This window comes from Copidosoma floridanum, unplaced genomic scaffold, assembly GCF_036245765.1.
Source record: "Copidosoma floridanum isolate Cflo_tuat_1 unplaced genomic scaffold, Cflo_Japanese_pri ptg000026l, whole genome shotgun sequence".
Classification (NCBI taxonomy): domain Eukaryota; kingdom Metazoa; phylum Arthropoda; class Insecta; order Hymenoptera; family Encyrtidae; genus Copidosoma; species Copidosoma floridanum.
In genome coordinates, this window is record NW_028321903.1 from 111,878 (window position 1) to 128,338 (window position 16,461).

Below are 16,461 nucleotides of genomic sequence, written 5' to 3' on the forward strand. Positions count from 1 at the left end.
CTGAAAAAGTATAATTACAGAAGTGCCAACCAACACGTATGTAGCGACCAGCTAATACCTGTGTGTGCGTACCACTTGCCACGCCTACAGTCACCGATGCTCGGTTGCCTGTTTATTTCTCTTTCTATGTTCTGCTTTCTCCCCACTGCATGATAACACTAGCTAACCGAGTGACATAAGAGGCAATATGCGCCACTCCTACATAGGTATACATAAAAAGTAAGCAGCAACAGCCGTGGCAGTAGTTGAACATTCCCTTTAGAACTCAGTCGTCCATAACACGCACCTCAGGATGACTGTACACTGCTTTGTTTATTTCTCTGGCAGCAGCTGCCCATACCAAATCAGCTGGCTGACACTGTTACTCTTATTGGTATTACTAATGCTGCCACATGACTCGAGATATGCGGTGAACGGATTTTTGCGATCAAACGAGACTAACTGCCCTAGTGAAGCCTTGGTTAATTTAAGTCCAGGTAAAACTGCGAACGGTTCCTTAGAACTTGGGGGTGAGTTTTATCCCTTAGAGGCAGTGCACTGGCTCAGTGGCCGACCACTAGGCTGCCCCTGTCAACTGAGGGGGTGTCTGCCTTTGTGCTGCAAGCACGGCATCTGCGTTAAACATCTCGAGGATGGTCTGGATATAGAGCCAATTTACAATCCAAAGAGTTTGTTACCAGAGCGGAACTTCAAAGTGCGCAACATGTGGCAGTTTGCATGGGATCCTTGTCATGGGGGTGACGGCTTTACATTAGAGCCGGACCAGAATGCTGACGACAGATTTTATGTGCTAAGCAACGGATCGCTATATCAGCCAGCAAGTGGAGTAATGCATGACTATAATAACTACTGTATATTTGAGCTGGCTGGCAAGCACCTGATTCAACTCTGCTTTGATGAACCGGTTATTCAAGGTGTGCATCCAATTTCAGGCATGGACAGCTATGTTTTTCAAAGTCTCCGCCTTGGACTTCTTCTCTCAGAGATCTTACTCGTACCCACCTTCTTGATATACCTACTACTACCGGAACTTCGTAATCTACCGGGTAAAAATCTCTGCTGCTATGTGTTCTGTCTCGTAAACGCATATGGCTTTCTTCTTTACCTTCAGTTTGTCACAACAGAAGATCTATCTGATAATCTTTGCAGAGTCTTAGGTATCTCAATACATTTGATTTCTATCAGCTCTTATGCCATATGTATAATCTAAGTCCATAATCAGATATATAACTAAACCCATCAGTTATTTTTTTTTTTTTTTTACTTTCTGAGTGAAATGCCCTTGACAAGCTAAAATGGTTCAAGCACGTTTACAAAGGGCATTCCGTTAGCATTATCGATACGGACCCCAGAAATCCAATGCCACTGTAACGAAAATTGAGATAACATTAATATAAATATGCTTGAAACAAATTAAAAATACGTAGCTTGATTTCCAAAAATTGCGATTAAAAACCGTTGGATATTATAACATTCTTACATTAATAAAGCAGCTCAGAATATTTCCAACAAAGGTTTTTAATTTAATTTTAGTACGTTTGTAAAAAAACATAGTTTCCAAGGTGTGTGTTTGAAAATTAAAAGTTTTTAAAATTAATGTACGATATTTTAAGTTTAGAATATACTTATTTTTTTTACATTAAATCAAATGCTTTAGTAGAGTTTCAAAGCCTTATAAAGAATTTAGAAATTTGACAAGTATAATATTTTGATTAAAAGCAATGATTTAAGACAGTTACAGACTCTACTTTAGATGTCTTACGGTAAGATGTATTAAATTTTCTTTAACAGGTTTCATTGAAAATTTTTAATGACAGTTTATTTCCTAACTATTAATCTACTTTTTAGTTAAGTTTGATTAGCAAAAAGGAGACAGAGGAAGCTTAGTGTAATAGTTCTCTCTATCTCTCTCTTTGCGTACAAATTACAACACCGGACTTCTTGTTCGAGTTATACTTATATCTCCATATATTTAGAACGTGTACTTTTAGTACGAAGTTATTGTTTTTTTGGTAGTGAAAATTATGAAAAATAATTAAAAAACAATGGGAGAAATTTTATAAACAAAAAATTGTCCATGTTGTTTATGCTATACGAGAGTTATTGAAAATTCATTGAAGATATTACTTAAAAATCTAAATACTATAAAATATAAAGTAGTAAGAATTTTATTGATTTTATATAGTGTATAAACTACTGTTTCACATGTTATATAACATAGACGTATATCTACTGTTGTAATTATGTTCTGTAAAATGTAAAGTTAAAATAACTTTATCAATCTTACAGAGTATAATAACTACGATTTCATATTCTAATACATGTGCACGATAAGGACACATACATGTATAATGTATTATAAGTAAAACTGTAGTTGATAATACCCCAAAAAATAAATAACACTCTGACAACTATTCATTTTACAAAATATAAATGAAAGGGGTAGCAAAATTATTTAATCATATATTGAACTTCTAAACATAAAAAAATTTTACTATCAGAAATAATTATTACGTTCTTGGTGCTCTGTAAGTGAAAATTACTGTCTGCTACGTAAGCGGGATTTTTTTACTTACCAAGCACAATGAGACGTAAAATCGTATATGCACCACGTTAAGAGGTTAAGAAATGCCCTACATTTATTAATATGAAATCTGCGACATTCGTTACTTTGCTCACTAGGCGCGCGATGTACTATTCTTCACTTGGTAATAAAAATTTAAGTTGCTTACATAAATTGACCTACAAAACATTGGTATTGCATAACCTATTAACAAAATAAATGATAATATTTAATAAATTTTTTATCCCCAGAATATTTTATACTTGTTGATTCTAAAAATTATATCTGGACGAAGGACAATTGTCATTATTTTTCCATCCAGATGATGTTAAACATGATGTCTTAGTGTTCTGTAAGTTATTAAAAGGTGGCAGTTTCTTATTTATAGTTTTTTACTTATAAGCAGAGTTAGGCAGAGTCGTATTCTTTGTTTGAAAGAAAAATAACGGCTTTATTGATTAAATAAAACTTTTTTCAAAATAAAGTAACCATTACTTGAAGTTTTTATTACAGTATTTGAAATTATTTCAACAAATACTAAATGTGCTTAAATTGAAAAATTTCAAATACATTAAATAAAATTTAAAATATTTAAATTGTTCATTTCAAATAAAATGTTTTAAATACAAAAAAATTGAAATACAATTATGTTTGATCAAAGGATTTTAAATAACGTATTTAAAATACAAATGTATTTGATGAAAATACTTTAATTCATTTAATAAAATACGTAAGTATTTTATACAATTCACTAAAAATACAATTTTATTTAAGATATTTTATTGAAGGTATTTCGTCAATAATAGAATATCAAATATTTGAATTAAAAACTTGATTGAATACATTTGTATTTAACAAAGTGATTGAAATAACTCAGTTGAATACAAGATTGATTTTGTAACGTGTTTAAATTAAAAACATGGCTTTCCACGACAAAGTGCGTTACCGTAAAATTCAAAATTAACAATTTTGTCTTGTTATATGGCAATCTCTAAGCCTAGTATATTCATATGATATTTTAAAGCAAAATCAGCACTATAATGACATGTAATATGTGGCTGCCATGTGTGTTTTTTCTGTACTCGTCATACTTACGACCTTAGCATCTAAGATTAGCTCTTATACAATATTAAAACACATACATGTATATCTACACATCAATTATGGGTTTAAATGCAAGAGTATAAAAACTCTTTGCACGTAACAATACTTGCCTTTTCTCTTTTATCAAGTGCTCTAATGTTACTATAAAGGTTAGAGAAAGAGTTAAGTTCTGTCATTTAAGCGGATGTAAGACTCAGTTCGGTGATTAAACTACGTGATAACAGTGTAAATTTCAAGCAAATGTAAACTTAGTTCGTACTTAAAGATGAAATCAACAAATAATTTGAAAAAAAATCACACACGTTTCTCATTATATCTATATAACAATAGCATTGATCTGATAATCCAAAATATTATCTTCCACGCAAAAATAATTCTAACCTAAAAGCGTGCAATATGCCCATTCAGTCAAAGAAAGTCTGTTATGATATGGGTCGTAATAATGGTTGACATTTATTTAACCTATATTTTTATTCTACTTTAAAATATAAAAAGAACCCACTGATTTTCATATACTTTATGAAACTCTGTGTCCACAAGTTTTGGGCTTAGACCACTCTTATTTGGACATTATGTGCTCTTAGAAGTTTTTTATTCACAAAGTTTTTGAATATCCTAGACATTTCATCACGTAAGTATGTTCTCAGTCAGTATATAACTACTATTAAGGTGATTTTTCTAAAAAAAAAACATTTTTTTTATTGTTTTTGAATACAAATATCAAGTACTTATCTAGGAAATAACTTACAAAATCTTGCTGAAGGAGGTTCTGGCGAAAAATAAGAAATGTTAGGTATAACAATATAAAAATATTATGTTCTTTTAAAACGTATACATTTTTTTATTTTTGTTGTTTACGTATTTTCGAGAACCTAAAGTTACATAATTTTACATTATAACATAAGCTCAAACAGCCACTAAATAAGTCTTATTGACTGCAACTTTTTTAACGATTTTTCGTAGGATCTTTTTTTTACCTTTTTACTTGTTTTTCAAAGACAGTTCACTATTTATTAGTTGAAGTTTCGTTAAATTTAAACAGTAGTCTAAATACAGTTCAATTACTAGTCCCCATACGAGTCTATATTCAATTGTGAAATTAAATAATTTTTTTCCTGGAAATTACGTCTGAAAAAAATATTGAAGAAATTTATACGCACATATAATGTACTAAAAAACAACGAGATTTCTTATTAATATTATCTAACATTCTTTTTGTTTCGTCAAAACCACTATAAAATTAAGTTCAACTCTTCATTTCTTGAAAAACATCTTTTTTTACTCCACATTATTCACTATATTGTATAAGATTGTTGATTACTCGTACCCACAATCCTCATTCCGATTGTTTTATTAAGAATTTAACACCGTCCACTCTTTGAACAATTGACTTTTAATCTTGTATCTGATCCTGAATAAATCTACTGCAGTACTTTTTCGTACCAAGTCAATTTTGATAAGTTATCAACGATAAATTAAAAAAAAATATTCAAAATAGGGCAACATTCACTTTAGTAGCACAAGCAGTGAAAAGATTTTAAGTTAGAGTCTGATCCAGGACAGATCTTAGCCTGTGCATAAAACAAATTTAGAACAAATCAAAAATCCGAATCCATTCCGAATCTTACGATCAGAATCCCTGATGTTTTTTATAATCGGATAGGAGCTCTATGAATATCTACTCTCACCCAAAGCATAACATCAAAGCATATTTGGACAGTCAAAACGTCTTAACAGTTGCCAAAGCCATGTTCCGTTATTACTGGCTTTCCAGACGAACGGATAGGATCAGAAAGCTGCTAATGCTAGCAAGTTAGATCAGAATAAAATAAGAAAAGTGACACTGTATTTGACTTTATGATATCGTTATAATAATAATCTAAATCATAATTTGACAATAATTATGCACTGTTCTGTGACATGTATGCTTATTCTCAGAATTCATGGTATGGCAAGCACCCAAAACGTTTTTTTAATAGATATGATTTTGTGGTTGTTGCACCTTCGATTGTGATTGATTGCTCCAAGCAAAATAAGTCATTAAAAAATGCTGCAGTAAACGTGTGTTTGAAGTTTGAATATCACGCTAATTTTTGTGCAAAAATCAGCCTATTGCTTAAATCTATAAGATCGTATGTTAAATACAGTTGTATAAGCAGAGATGTTTAGAAGCTTCTTATGTGGTTAAGGGTGGAAGCCTCTAAAGATTTATATATAGCTCTCTACATCAACTGTATTGAAGGCAGTTCTTGAAGGTGGTACCATATCCATGTGGCGTGGGCCCGTGTGGTTCTTCGATTATCAATCAGCTTATTATTTACCATGCAAAACATATATATATATATACTATTGGGGCTTTGCCCCTCCGCATACTCTGCATGCCAACCCCTCCCCGTTGCAATCTAACTCTTATTTTTTTAAAATACGCTTTGCATTGATATTTTATAAGGACTTTAAAAGTAATAAAATTAATTGTTAGTAGGAAAAAAATATGTTAAAGTAGATTTAACGGAATTTAAAGAACTACAAAATTTTTAAAAATACTTGGGAATAGATGTTCTATGCTGGGGAGAGATTACTGGGCTCCTTCTTAGGAAATATAAAGAACAGGTTGAATAAATAAGAATCCTATCAAATCCACACATCTTGCTCCTTTGTCAGAATCAATAAAATAAATTACACGTATTATACTTGTGATATAGAGCATGATCTTATTAATGATAGATTGACAGCATGACTCTATTATTAATAAGGTCATGCTCTATATCACAAGTATATAACGTGTAATTTATTTTATTGAATACATAAGAATAAAAAAATAAAATTGATTAAAGTGCATAATCAATAAAACACGTAAACATACCTGAATATTATACATTCAACAATGAAAAAAAACAATGAAATAGACATAAACTTGTTTAAAAAATACATTACAATCGGCAGATTAAATACAGTTTCTCCAAAAAACCAGGTAAGATTTAATTTAAAATTTATATTGAATAAAGCAGCAGAGAAAACTTCTTTTACGGATGTAAGAACTGTTAATAATATCACTTACTATACTCATAAAGAAACAGCTATTTCTATGGGATTAGTAGAATACGATTTTCAAACTCTTATAATTTTTTAAGAAGCATGTAACGTTATGCTACCTATTTAACTATGAATATTTTTTGCATGGTTTATTATAAATGAAAATTTTTTTGGCAGTGCTATTTAGAGAAAATTAAAAAAAATTTTCATTAAAGATTGTAAAGATGATGAAAATAAAGCTCTTTTACATTTAAACCAAATTTCTAGTTAACAAATATGTTATGTAAAGATTTTAGTTTACTAAAACCAACAGAAACGATAAAAAAAATATTAATACTGTCCACGATGAAAAAATATTTTGTAAACATAAATTCAATAAAATATTTTTACAACTTAGTCATAATCAACATCTAATTTTTCAAGAAATAATAAAATTTGAAAAAAAAATTTTTTTATAGAAGGTCCTGGTGGATCTGGAAAAACTTTTTTAAATAAACCATTAATTTATTTTTTTAAATTAATTTAAAAAATTCTGACAATGGCTCGTATAGGTATTGGTTCTATTTAACTTCCAACAGAAATTACCACTCACAGAAATTTCAGACTTCCTTTAGACTTAAGCACTATAGAAAGTGCGTTCTCTCAGTTTGAGCCAGATAATGAAAAATGACGTAATGTAGAAGTAAGTATTTGGGATGAAGCTTCTATGATACTAAAAAAAGCGTTAGAAATCAATTTTTAAGAGGTTTATCTAGTAATAATTAACCTTTTGGAAATAAAATAATAATTTCAGGTGGAGACTTTTGTCAATTTTTCCCGGTAGTAAAAAACGGAATCAAAATTGCTATTGTTCAAGAAACCATAAAATTTTCTAATTTTTGACCCTTGTTTAATAATTTTTATTTAAAAAATAATATACGTTCGATTGATAGAAAATTCTCTTCATTGCTACTGTATATAGAAGAAGGCAAAATTAAAACTTTTAGAATTCCTCAGACATGGAAAACAAATGATGTATGTTCTAAAATTTTTAATAATAATAATGATTCTTTTATAAGTACAGCTATATTAACATCTCACAATGAATACCCACATGTTTTGAACAAAAAAATTTTAAATAATACGGTAGAAACATTAGTAAAGTATTATAGTATTGAGAAAGCAACTCACAAAGGAGTAGATAAAACCAGGAATAATATTTATAACAGTGTCCCTACAAAATATTTAAATAGCATTTAAGAAGGTCTTCTTTCACATGAATTAAATTTAAAAATTAACGCTGTTGTTATGGTTATACGAAATTGAAACGTATCTGAAGGACTTTGCAATGGTACAAAATTATGAATTACAAAATTATTTAAGTACAACATTGAATCTGAAATAATCACAGTAGAAAAAAAAGAAAATAAAGTCTTTATTTCAAGAATAACACTAAATAGAAACAATTCTTCTTCGCTACCATTTACATTGTACAGAAAACAATTTCCATTTACCTTAGCTTTTTCTATGAATATCAATAAATCTTAAGGTCAAAGTTTTAATGCCTTAGGATTATACCTTAAAAAATCATTATTTTCTCATAGGCAACTGTATGTTGCATTGTCCAGATGTAGAAACCCAAAAAAAATTTTTATCCAAATTAAATCAGAAAACACATTTAAAATTGAAAATGTTGTTTAGTATGAAATTTCAGAGTAACAAAAAAACTATTATATAGTTCATTACTATTTTTATAATTTCTTGCAAATTTTTTTTTTATCAAAAAAACAAATTACAGTACCTTCTAGTACTTAGATTTATGAAGTCATATACAATCCATTATATGTAATATGTTCTCAGATACACCATTATGGATACAAAATTTTATCAGTAGTACAAATGTAAATTAAAATATTCAAATCAATATAGTCTATCATCGCACGAAAGTATTCACAAAAAAAAAATTTTTTATATGTGATGTATGTAACACTATTATTTAAGAGAAAAAAAACTATTTGCGTCACAAGAAAGAATGACAAAACCTTAAAAAAAATTTTAAGTGTATGAAATATGGGAAATAATTCAAAAGAAATTATCACTTACAGAAAAATTTAAAAACTTACAAAAAAAGTTCAAAAAAATATTTGTTAAAATTGTGGAAAAGGTTATGTAAGAGCAGAGTACCTAAAGAGGCATTTTAGCGTATGTTACTAAAATAAACTTCGTTAGTAAGTAAAATTGTAACAAAATTTGGTGTGATAGTCAAATAAAATAAAACTTTTTGTAACAGTTCTTATATAAGGCCTTACAAATTTATTCACTGCATTATTATACATACTCATTATATTACATAATGTGATAAAATTGGGAGGGAGTATGGGGAGGAGCTGCAAGGAAGAGGGCGGGAAAAGCAGGGGAGCGTGGGGGTGGTGCGGGGAAATGGGGGAGGGAGCAAGCAAAAATTGAAGATTACTTGTGAGGGGAGGTGTGAGGAAGCAGAGGGGGGGAGAAAAACCTCGCTCTAAACTCTTAAAACTATGTAATATAGGAACGTATGTATATACTACCATCGAACGTAGCCCGTCACATTGTTGAAAAGTCGATCTAACCTCTTAACCTTTGTTATTATTATTAGTTAGTTGGTATACATTTTTATACTAATATTTATAACCAATTTTTCAAAGATTAAATTAATTGTAGTTATCATTTTTGTTCTCATTTCTCTATGCACTTCCAAAAACATTATTATCATGAAGTTATTTCACTGATCTGCTTAACGATATACTTATAATATCACTGACATGTATTGCTATGTCAGTAAAAGCATTATTTTAAACTGGCACGCGCATGCTGTGCGTTTATTTACACGGCAGAACTCTCACTCTCACTGATCGTGAAATTAATACTTTTATAAATCATACAATATTTCCATCATTAGTTCCAATTTTTCTTATGCTCCTAGAAAGTTCTTCTGTGTCTACGATTTTTTTTTATTCTGATCTTAAGCCAACCCCTAGTACTGCAGTCCAATAAAAACCAATAAAAAAAATTTTGTAAGACTGTGATGTGTGTTTGTACCCGTAATTTTATATAAAACCCATAGCAAATCAAAGATTTATTCGTGTCTATGAAAAATACCTTACAATTAATCAACGTGATTTTATGATGATATACAAATATTTAATAAATAAGAAATGTAGCTGTATAAATAGCAAACGACTTTTGTAGGAGTTTATGGGAAATACATCAGCACTTATTAAATACTAATATATTGTATTGGATTTTATTGGACTGGAAAAATAGAGAGGGCACTGAATTATTACTTTTATAAGAGTCTACTGGAGAAACCCAGTAAGAATTATATTTACCTTTATTGATCATAGTAGGATTTAATTACGTCATTTAAATCATGTTTTTATTGGCTCTTATGCTAATTTAATTTAACAATTCTTATGGGACCGTACTATCATTTTAACAAATCATCGTAAAGTGATTCAATGATTTATTGGTGTTTACGGGAAATACCTTACAATTAATCAATGTGATTTTATGATAATATGCAAATATTTAATGAATAAGAAATGTAGCTGTATACACAACGAGCAACTTTTATTGGAATTTATGGGAAATATATCAGCATTTATCGAGAGTTTAATAAGCCTGTACTATACAGTATCCTATAAGCTTTGTCCAGTCAATTAATGGTTGTGGAGATTACTGCATAATAGATTTTTATTAATCATTGCAGGTGTATCTAAAATCTAAAAGCCCTGTGTTAAAATTCATTTCTGTATTGGAATTTACAAGGAAAATCTGAACACGGCACGATACTTTTGTGGAAATATTGGTTTTTATTATACAGAACAGCGATTTAAAGCATTGATATTATTGGTTCTTATTGAGAATCCTCGCCCAATTTCAATCGTAGTTATTAAGTACTACTAAATTAGTGTGTTTGTTTTCTATTATGATTTTTAACAGCATTTGTACTACCACATGATCAGTTTCTTATGGATTCTTATCGTCATTTGTAGATATACCTGTAGCTCTCCTTTTAGCCGATGGAGTTTATTAGAATTTATGAGAAAAACGCGATTTCTGCGCGCGATAGTTTACAATCTGTTGGAACTTATTTTACTCAACAGCTATTTATATTATCATTTCTATTGGTTCGTATAAAGTAAAACACTATTGTATTGAAAATTGTATAAGATTCAATGTTAGAAAAAAGATCATCTACTGAAGAAGACGATACATTAAACTTAATGTAAAATCGATCATAAAAAATTATTTACTTTAAAAGTACTGCAATCAATAATGACCAAAATGGGTCTGTCTATAGTTTTACGATTTGTACGCATTTATATCGACGCCCCGGGCGAAGACTATTCCCTAATTGACCCTGGACGAAAGCTATGCCCTTTTGACGTCCCGGGCGAAGACTATGCTTTTTTTTCTAGTCCAGACGAAAACTATGCCCTTTTTGGTCCCCGACGAAGACTATGCCCGTTTTTTTCGAGCCCGGGCGAAGACTATGCACTTTTCTCAAACCCGGACGAAAACTATGCCCTTTTTTTGGTCCCGGACGAAAACTATGCCCTTTTTTTGGTCTCGGACGAAGACTATACCCTTTTTTTCGAGCCCGGGCGAAGACTATGCACTTTTCTCAAACCCGGACGAAAACTATGCCCTTTTTTTGGTCCTGGACGAAAACTATGCCCTTTTTTTGGGCCCGGACGAAGACTATACCCTTTTTTTTGAGTTCGGATGGAAACTAAGTTAAAAAATACCCCAATGTTAATTACTAACCTCTCTTGTGTTTTACTTTTTCTAAAACAAAAAAAACCCTTCAGATTTGCTGATTTATACTTTTGGTAGGTGGGTAACAGCTAATAGTACGCTGGCAGAAGCTCACGAATACGAAGCTTTTGAAAACGATTAAACATTTCAAGATTTCGCGATACTTGTGTCAAAACGTTTGTTATAAGTTTTATTTTCACATCGAGATTCACATGCACGTGAATCTACAGACGTCTTTGTAAAAAAACAACACGTCATCATTATTCTTAGCAGGTCTAACGGCTTCAGTATTTGGAGTTTTGGTAAGTGTTTGAAAAAAGGAGTTTTTGAGCTTTTTTAAAATGATTTTGTGAATTGTATTTAACAATAACTATAATTAATTTAAACTTGCTAATTTATTCTTGTGTTAAAAAATACTTTGTAATCTAAATATGCATGTCTTGCAAACATTAATTAATAAAAAAAAGTTTACTTTTTTCTCAATTTTCTTACGAATGTTATATTTTATTATAAAACGAATTGTACAAATTTTGTTAATTTTTTTAACTTCAAGTTACAATAATTATATTAGTTACTTACCATAATCAACAAAAATGTAGAAAAGAAATTAAATTTGAAAATAAAACATGAAAGAGTCTTTCATTTTCATTAATTGCAAATTACCATGCTTATAAAACGATTCCTGAGTTTGTATTATTATTTACAATTATTTATGTAAATGTAAACAACAACCACTATATAAGTATATTTGACTATATATCTAATTACAAAAACAAATGTACGGTGAGCTTAAATGAATTGTACTTCATCCCGGCTCCAGAAAAAATCAATATGTTCGTCCAGACTTGGAAAAAATGTAAAAGTCTTCACACGGACTAGAAAAAACGGGTAAAGTTTTCATCCGGACTCGAAAAAAGGGCATAGTTTTCGTCCAAGCGCGAGAAAAGGGCATAGTCTTCGTCCGGGACTCCAAAAGGGCATCGTTTTTGTCTGAGCGCGAGAAAAGGGCATAGTCTTCGTCCGAACTCCGGAAAAGGGCATAGTCTTCGTCTGGGATCCTAAAAGGGTATAGTTTTCGTCTGGAACAGACATAAGGGCATATTTTTTGTCCAGACTCCGGAAAAGGGCATAGTCTTCGTCCGGGATCCTAAAAGGGCATAGTTTTCGTCTGGAACAGACAAAAGGGCATAGTTTTCGTCCAGACTCCAGAAAAGGGCATAGTCTTCGTCCAGGCTTCGAAGCAGGGCATAGTCTTCGCCCGGGGCGTCGATATATAAGTTGTACTGCCAAAACTGGATAAGTATCAATAAAATTTGATTTGCTATAAGCGCTAACTGTACAATAAATAACAGACAAATAATCCAACCTACAGATTATAAAAAGTGCGTATAATATTAAGCAGATTAGTTACATATAGTTTGCAACAATCACCTAATGAGATTAATTAACTATATATGCCATAAAATGGTGATTTTTAAATTAAAACACAAATAACTGATAAAGATACTATAATTATGAGCCAAAATATTTCTTAATAGTTATATAGTAATAAGAATTGACTAATTCCTATAAGATCGAGCTAATACTAAATTTTACTTTGCAAATAACACGTTAACTATTTACCAAAAATATTGTATGGGCTGTATACGATGAGTTTATATGGAATTCATTTGTCATATTGAAAGCATAAGTTACTTGATGGTCTTACAGATGAGTCCAAACACATTTTTTTAATGTTTATTCATCAGCTGTGAACTTTTTATGTATGATGTAAACTGCAAAAAGGAATAACGAATATTACACATTTGTTTATGTGGATATTTATCATTTAGCAAACTCAAAAACAATAATCATTAGAAAACATTACGTGCAGGAGAATTAAAACTTGTTACAGCATACATGCGTAATTGGAATTAACTACTATCCTAAGAAAAAACAAAGTTTTGGATGAAGGGATTGATGCCTAGAAATTAAACACAATTTGTGACAAAATAAATTTACGTAAACTGATAAACCGGGAGAGATAAATAAATTCCACTAGATTACGGCCATCGGCATTTGCACCCGTATACCCCAATCGGGATGAGTAGAATTCTAAACATACGTTAAGTTTCAGAGCGTAGTTAAAAAATGCACTTTTTTTTTAAGTTGCATTAAAAAAAAAGAAAAAAAAATTATCTGATACATTTGACACATATGATAGAAGATACATAAGCCAACGGTTTAAGACAATACTTTTTCGTAAAAATTTAATTGGTCAGTAATAAAAAAGTTATTAAAATATCCGTTACCAAATAACTATAAACGCACATAAAAAATACGATGAGATTACTAATGGAAATCGTCACCTAAAAATAAAAAAAATGTATGTACACTGACAAATCAGGAGAGACGAATAAATTCTCATACATTATTCAGGCTACTGACTTAATATCGGTTTTTGCAACCGTAAATTTCCACTCAGTCATATAAACTTGCAAACGTTTGATAATATCACAAGTATAGTTACGAATTGCGATTTGACTATAAAATACAAAAAAAAAATTACAAGAATTATCTAATAAATCTTCGAATGGTTTAACAAAACTGTTTTTCAGTAAAAATTTAAAGGGTTTTTACTCATGAAAACGAAAAAAAATTTTATCAAGGAGTAACTATAAACACACATAATATGTATTATAGGATTACCTTATACAATTACATTCAATGCTATTCCTATAAACTCTAATAAACTATTTATTTGGCTCTGAAAATACGATCTTAAAAACTATTATTTAAAAAAAAATTATGGGCTTTTTAGTATGAACTCGAATAAAATAAATTTGCCATATAAGTGGAAAATTGGAAACATTTAAATGTTTATTGGGTCCTCATTTTGTGCAATCAAACTCACCGTTTTTACATTGGTTTTTATTGGACTGCCGTACTAGGGACTTTACACGTTATTCCATTACATCGAGGACAGTAAAGTAACCTCTATAAGAGTTCATGTAAAAAGTGTACTTCCTAATTGACTTGTTTCCAAAAATGTGCATGACAGAGGGCTGTAATATTGTTAGAGGAAATGCCTTGCATAATTCATAAGAATCTCTCCAAGATTACTCCAATTTACTGAAAGTTAAAAAAAATGGGTTACTTGAAGAACTACCTTAAGCCTTCCTGGGAAAAGTCAGCAGAGCGGAGAAGAAGATAATATCCTATGATGATAAGAAAGAGAGTGATAAAAGAGTCATAGACACTTTCCCCCATCGACAATTTCGCCGAAGACGCCATTTTCCCCAAAAAGCATCATTTTTCCCATAATACGTTAATTCCCCCCTCCCGCCATCAACTCAAGGTCTCCATGTGGAATAAAAATATTTTCGCATGGTTGGATATATTTAAATAAATATTTTGTGTCACAAATTTGAATTCTTTTTTATAGCAATGCTTACTTTATTATTGCTTTTTTGCAAGCTGCATGTCATGGTGACAATTGTTCTTGTAACCTCAAAGAACAACTAGCTATCATTTGATCATACGCAAAATTGTTTTCTGCGAAGAAATGTTTTCTCCGTTCTATAGTGCTGTGAATCAAGACGTGAGTAATAGAAAACATAACGTGATGCTGTAAAATAATTCAACGTATAGAAGAGGAGGTGACTATGTGGTTAGTAAAAAAAATTTACATATTTATTGTGGTTAGTATAATTTTACAAGAAAAAATATTATTAAGTGCAAATTGATCATCCGTATGCTCTCAAATCTCTTGTTTATATAAGTGTAACCTCTTTTATTTGGAAAATCTTATCCGTTATAACTATTGTTTACTCTCCTATTTTTTTCCTTGTTATGTCAGCTCTCTCATCATTTGTAAAATGTTATTGATTGAAATCCACGCAGCTGTCTTCAATCTCGACTCTGGCAGCTTCCGAAATTTTGTGGACCCAGCTGGATTAGCTTTTTCAGCCGTGCCCAAATCTTTGCAGGCCCAAGCTTCAGAAGCAAAACGTGGAACTTCAGCAACGCCTACACTTTGGTCGTCTTAAGCTTTAACGCCGAATTTAACTTTTTCGACCCTGCCCGGATATTCGTGGATCAATGCTCCTACAACGAGACGAGTTACTGCACTAACACTAGACATAGACGCGTATGTTCTAACAATTTTATTTCATTCGTTACAACAAATATGCATAGGACTTATCGATCAATATTCCTCCATGCCTCGCATCACAGAAACGACTACTCAGCTCTGCCCTGTGTCACATAGTCCAAGCATAATCCAAGTCCAATTCTAAACTAAATTCGCCTTTCTTTCCTGTAAGTATACAATATCCAGCCAGGGACGTAGCAAGGTGGGGAGGTGGTGGTCAGAGAGGTGGATGGCTCTGGGTATTTGGAATTTTCTGTTGGCACACTCAAAAAACTTTTGAAGGCTGCTCACTTAAACGTGGTACGTTCTGGCACTAAGGCACTATGTTTTATAAGATTGTATTTATTTGTAAGGAATAAGTTCATTATTGAGAGAATCCGATGCAAGAGACGGTAACATATAGCCGGAAACTGTTTTAGCTGTACAAGCATTGTGTGAGACAGCACTACCATTTTAGCAGTGCTCCATAGCCAAAACAATATGATTTTCTTTCTCAGTGAAGACTGTTGGTGTTTAAAAAAAAAATTGTGTTGAATGGAACACATAGTTGATGTGCAAGGCTTTTAACGGCTTGTTGACGATTTAGTTCTCAAAGAATTAGTTATACTTACATTTCGTTCTGATTTTCTGATAGTGAACCTATTGTCATTCTTTTTTAAAAGCCGTTTTTATGCCAAAGACTCTCAAACAAATACCAGAGAGAAGACTTATGGTTAAAACACCGCCTTAATCGTATACCGTGGGAGTCAGGAAATTTTTCGTACAATAATACATGAACAATACATAAGTGAAAATCCTTGGGTCACTAAGAAAACAATAGTTGAATGTATATACATTAAAAGTTCATGAT

General features: G+C 31.0%; 1 protein-coding gene across 1 annotated transcript in view; it reads left to right on the forward strand.

The window, feature by feature from the left end:
• Positions 1 to 270: 270 nt before the first annotated feature.
• LOC106640606 (G protein-coupled receptor Mth2) overlaps positions 271 to 16,461 on the forward strand; it is a 437,690-nt gene continuing 421,499 nt past the window's right edge. Inside the window, exon 1 of the mRNA XM_089595582.1 lies at positions 271 to 1,157. Coding sequence (XP_089451708.1) covers positions 293 to 1,157 — 865 coding nt within the window. The 5' untranslated portion in view covers positions 271 to 292. The remainder of the gene's footprint in view (positions 1,158 to 16,461) is intronic.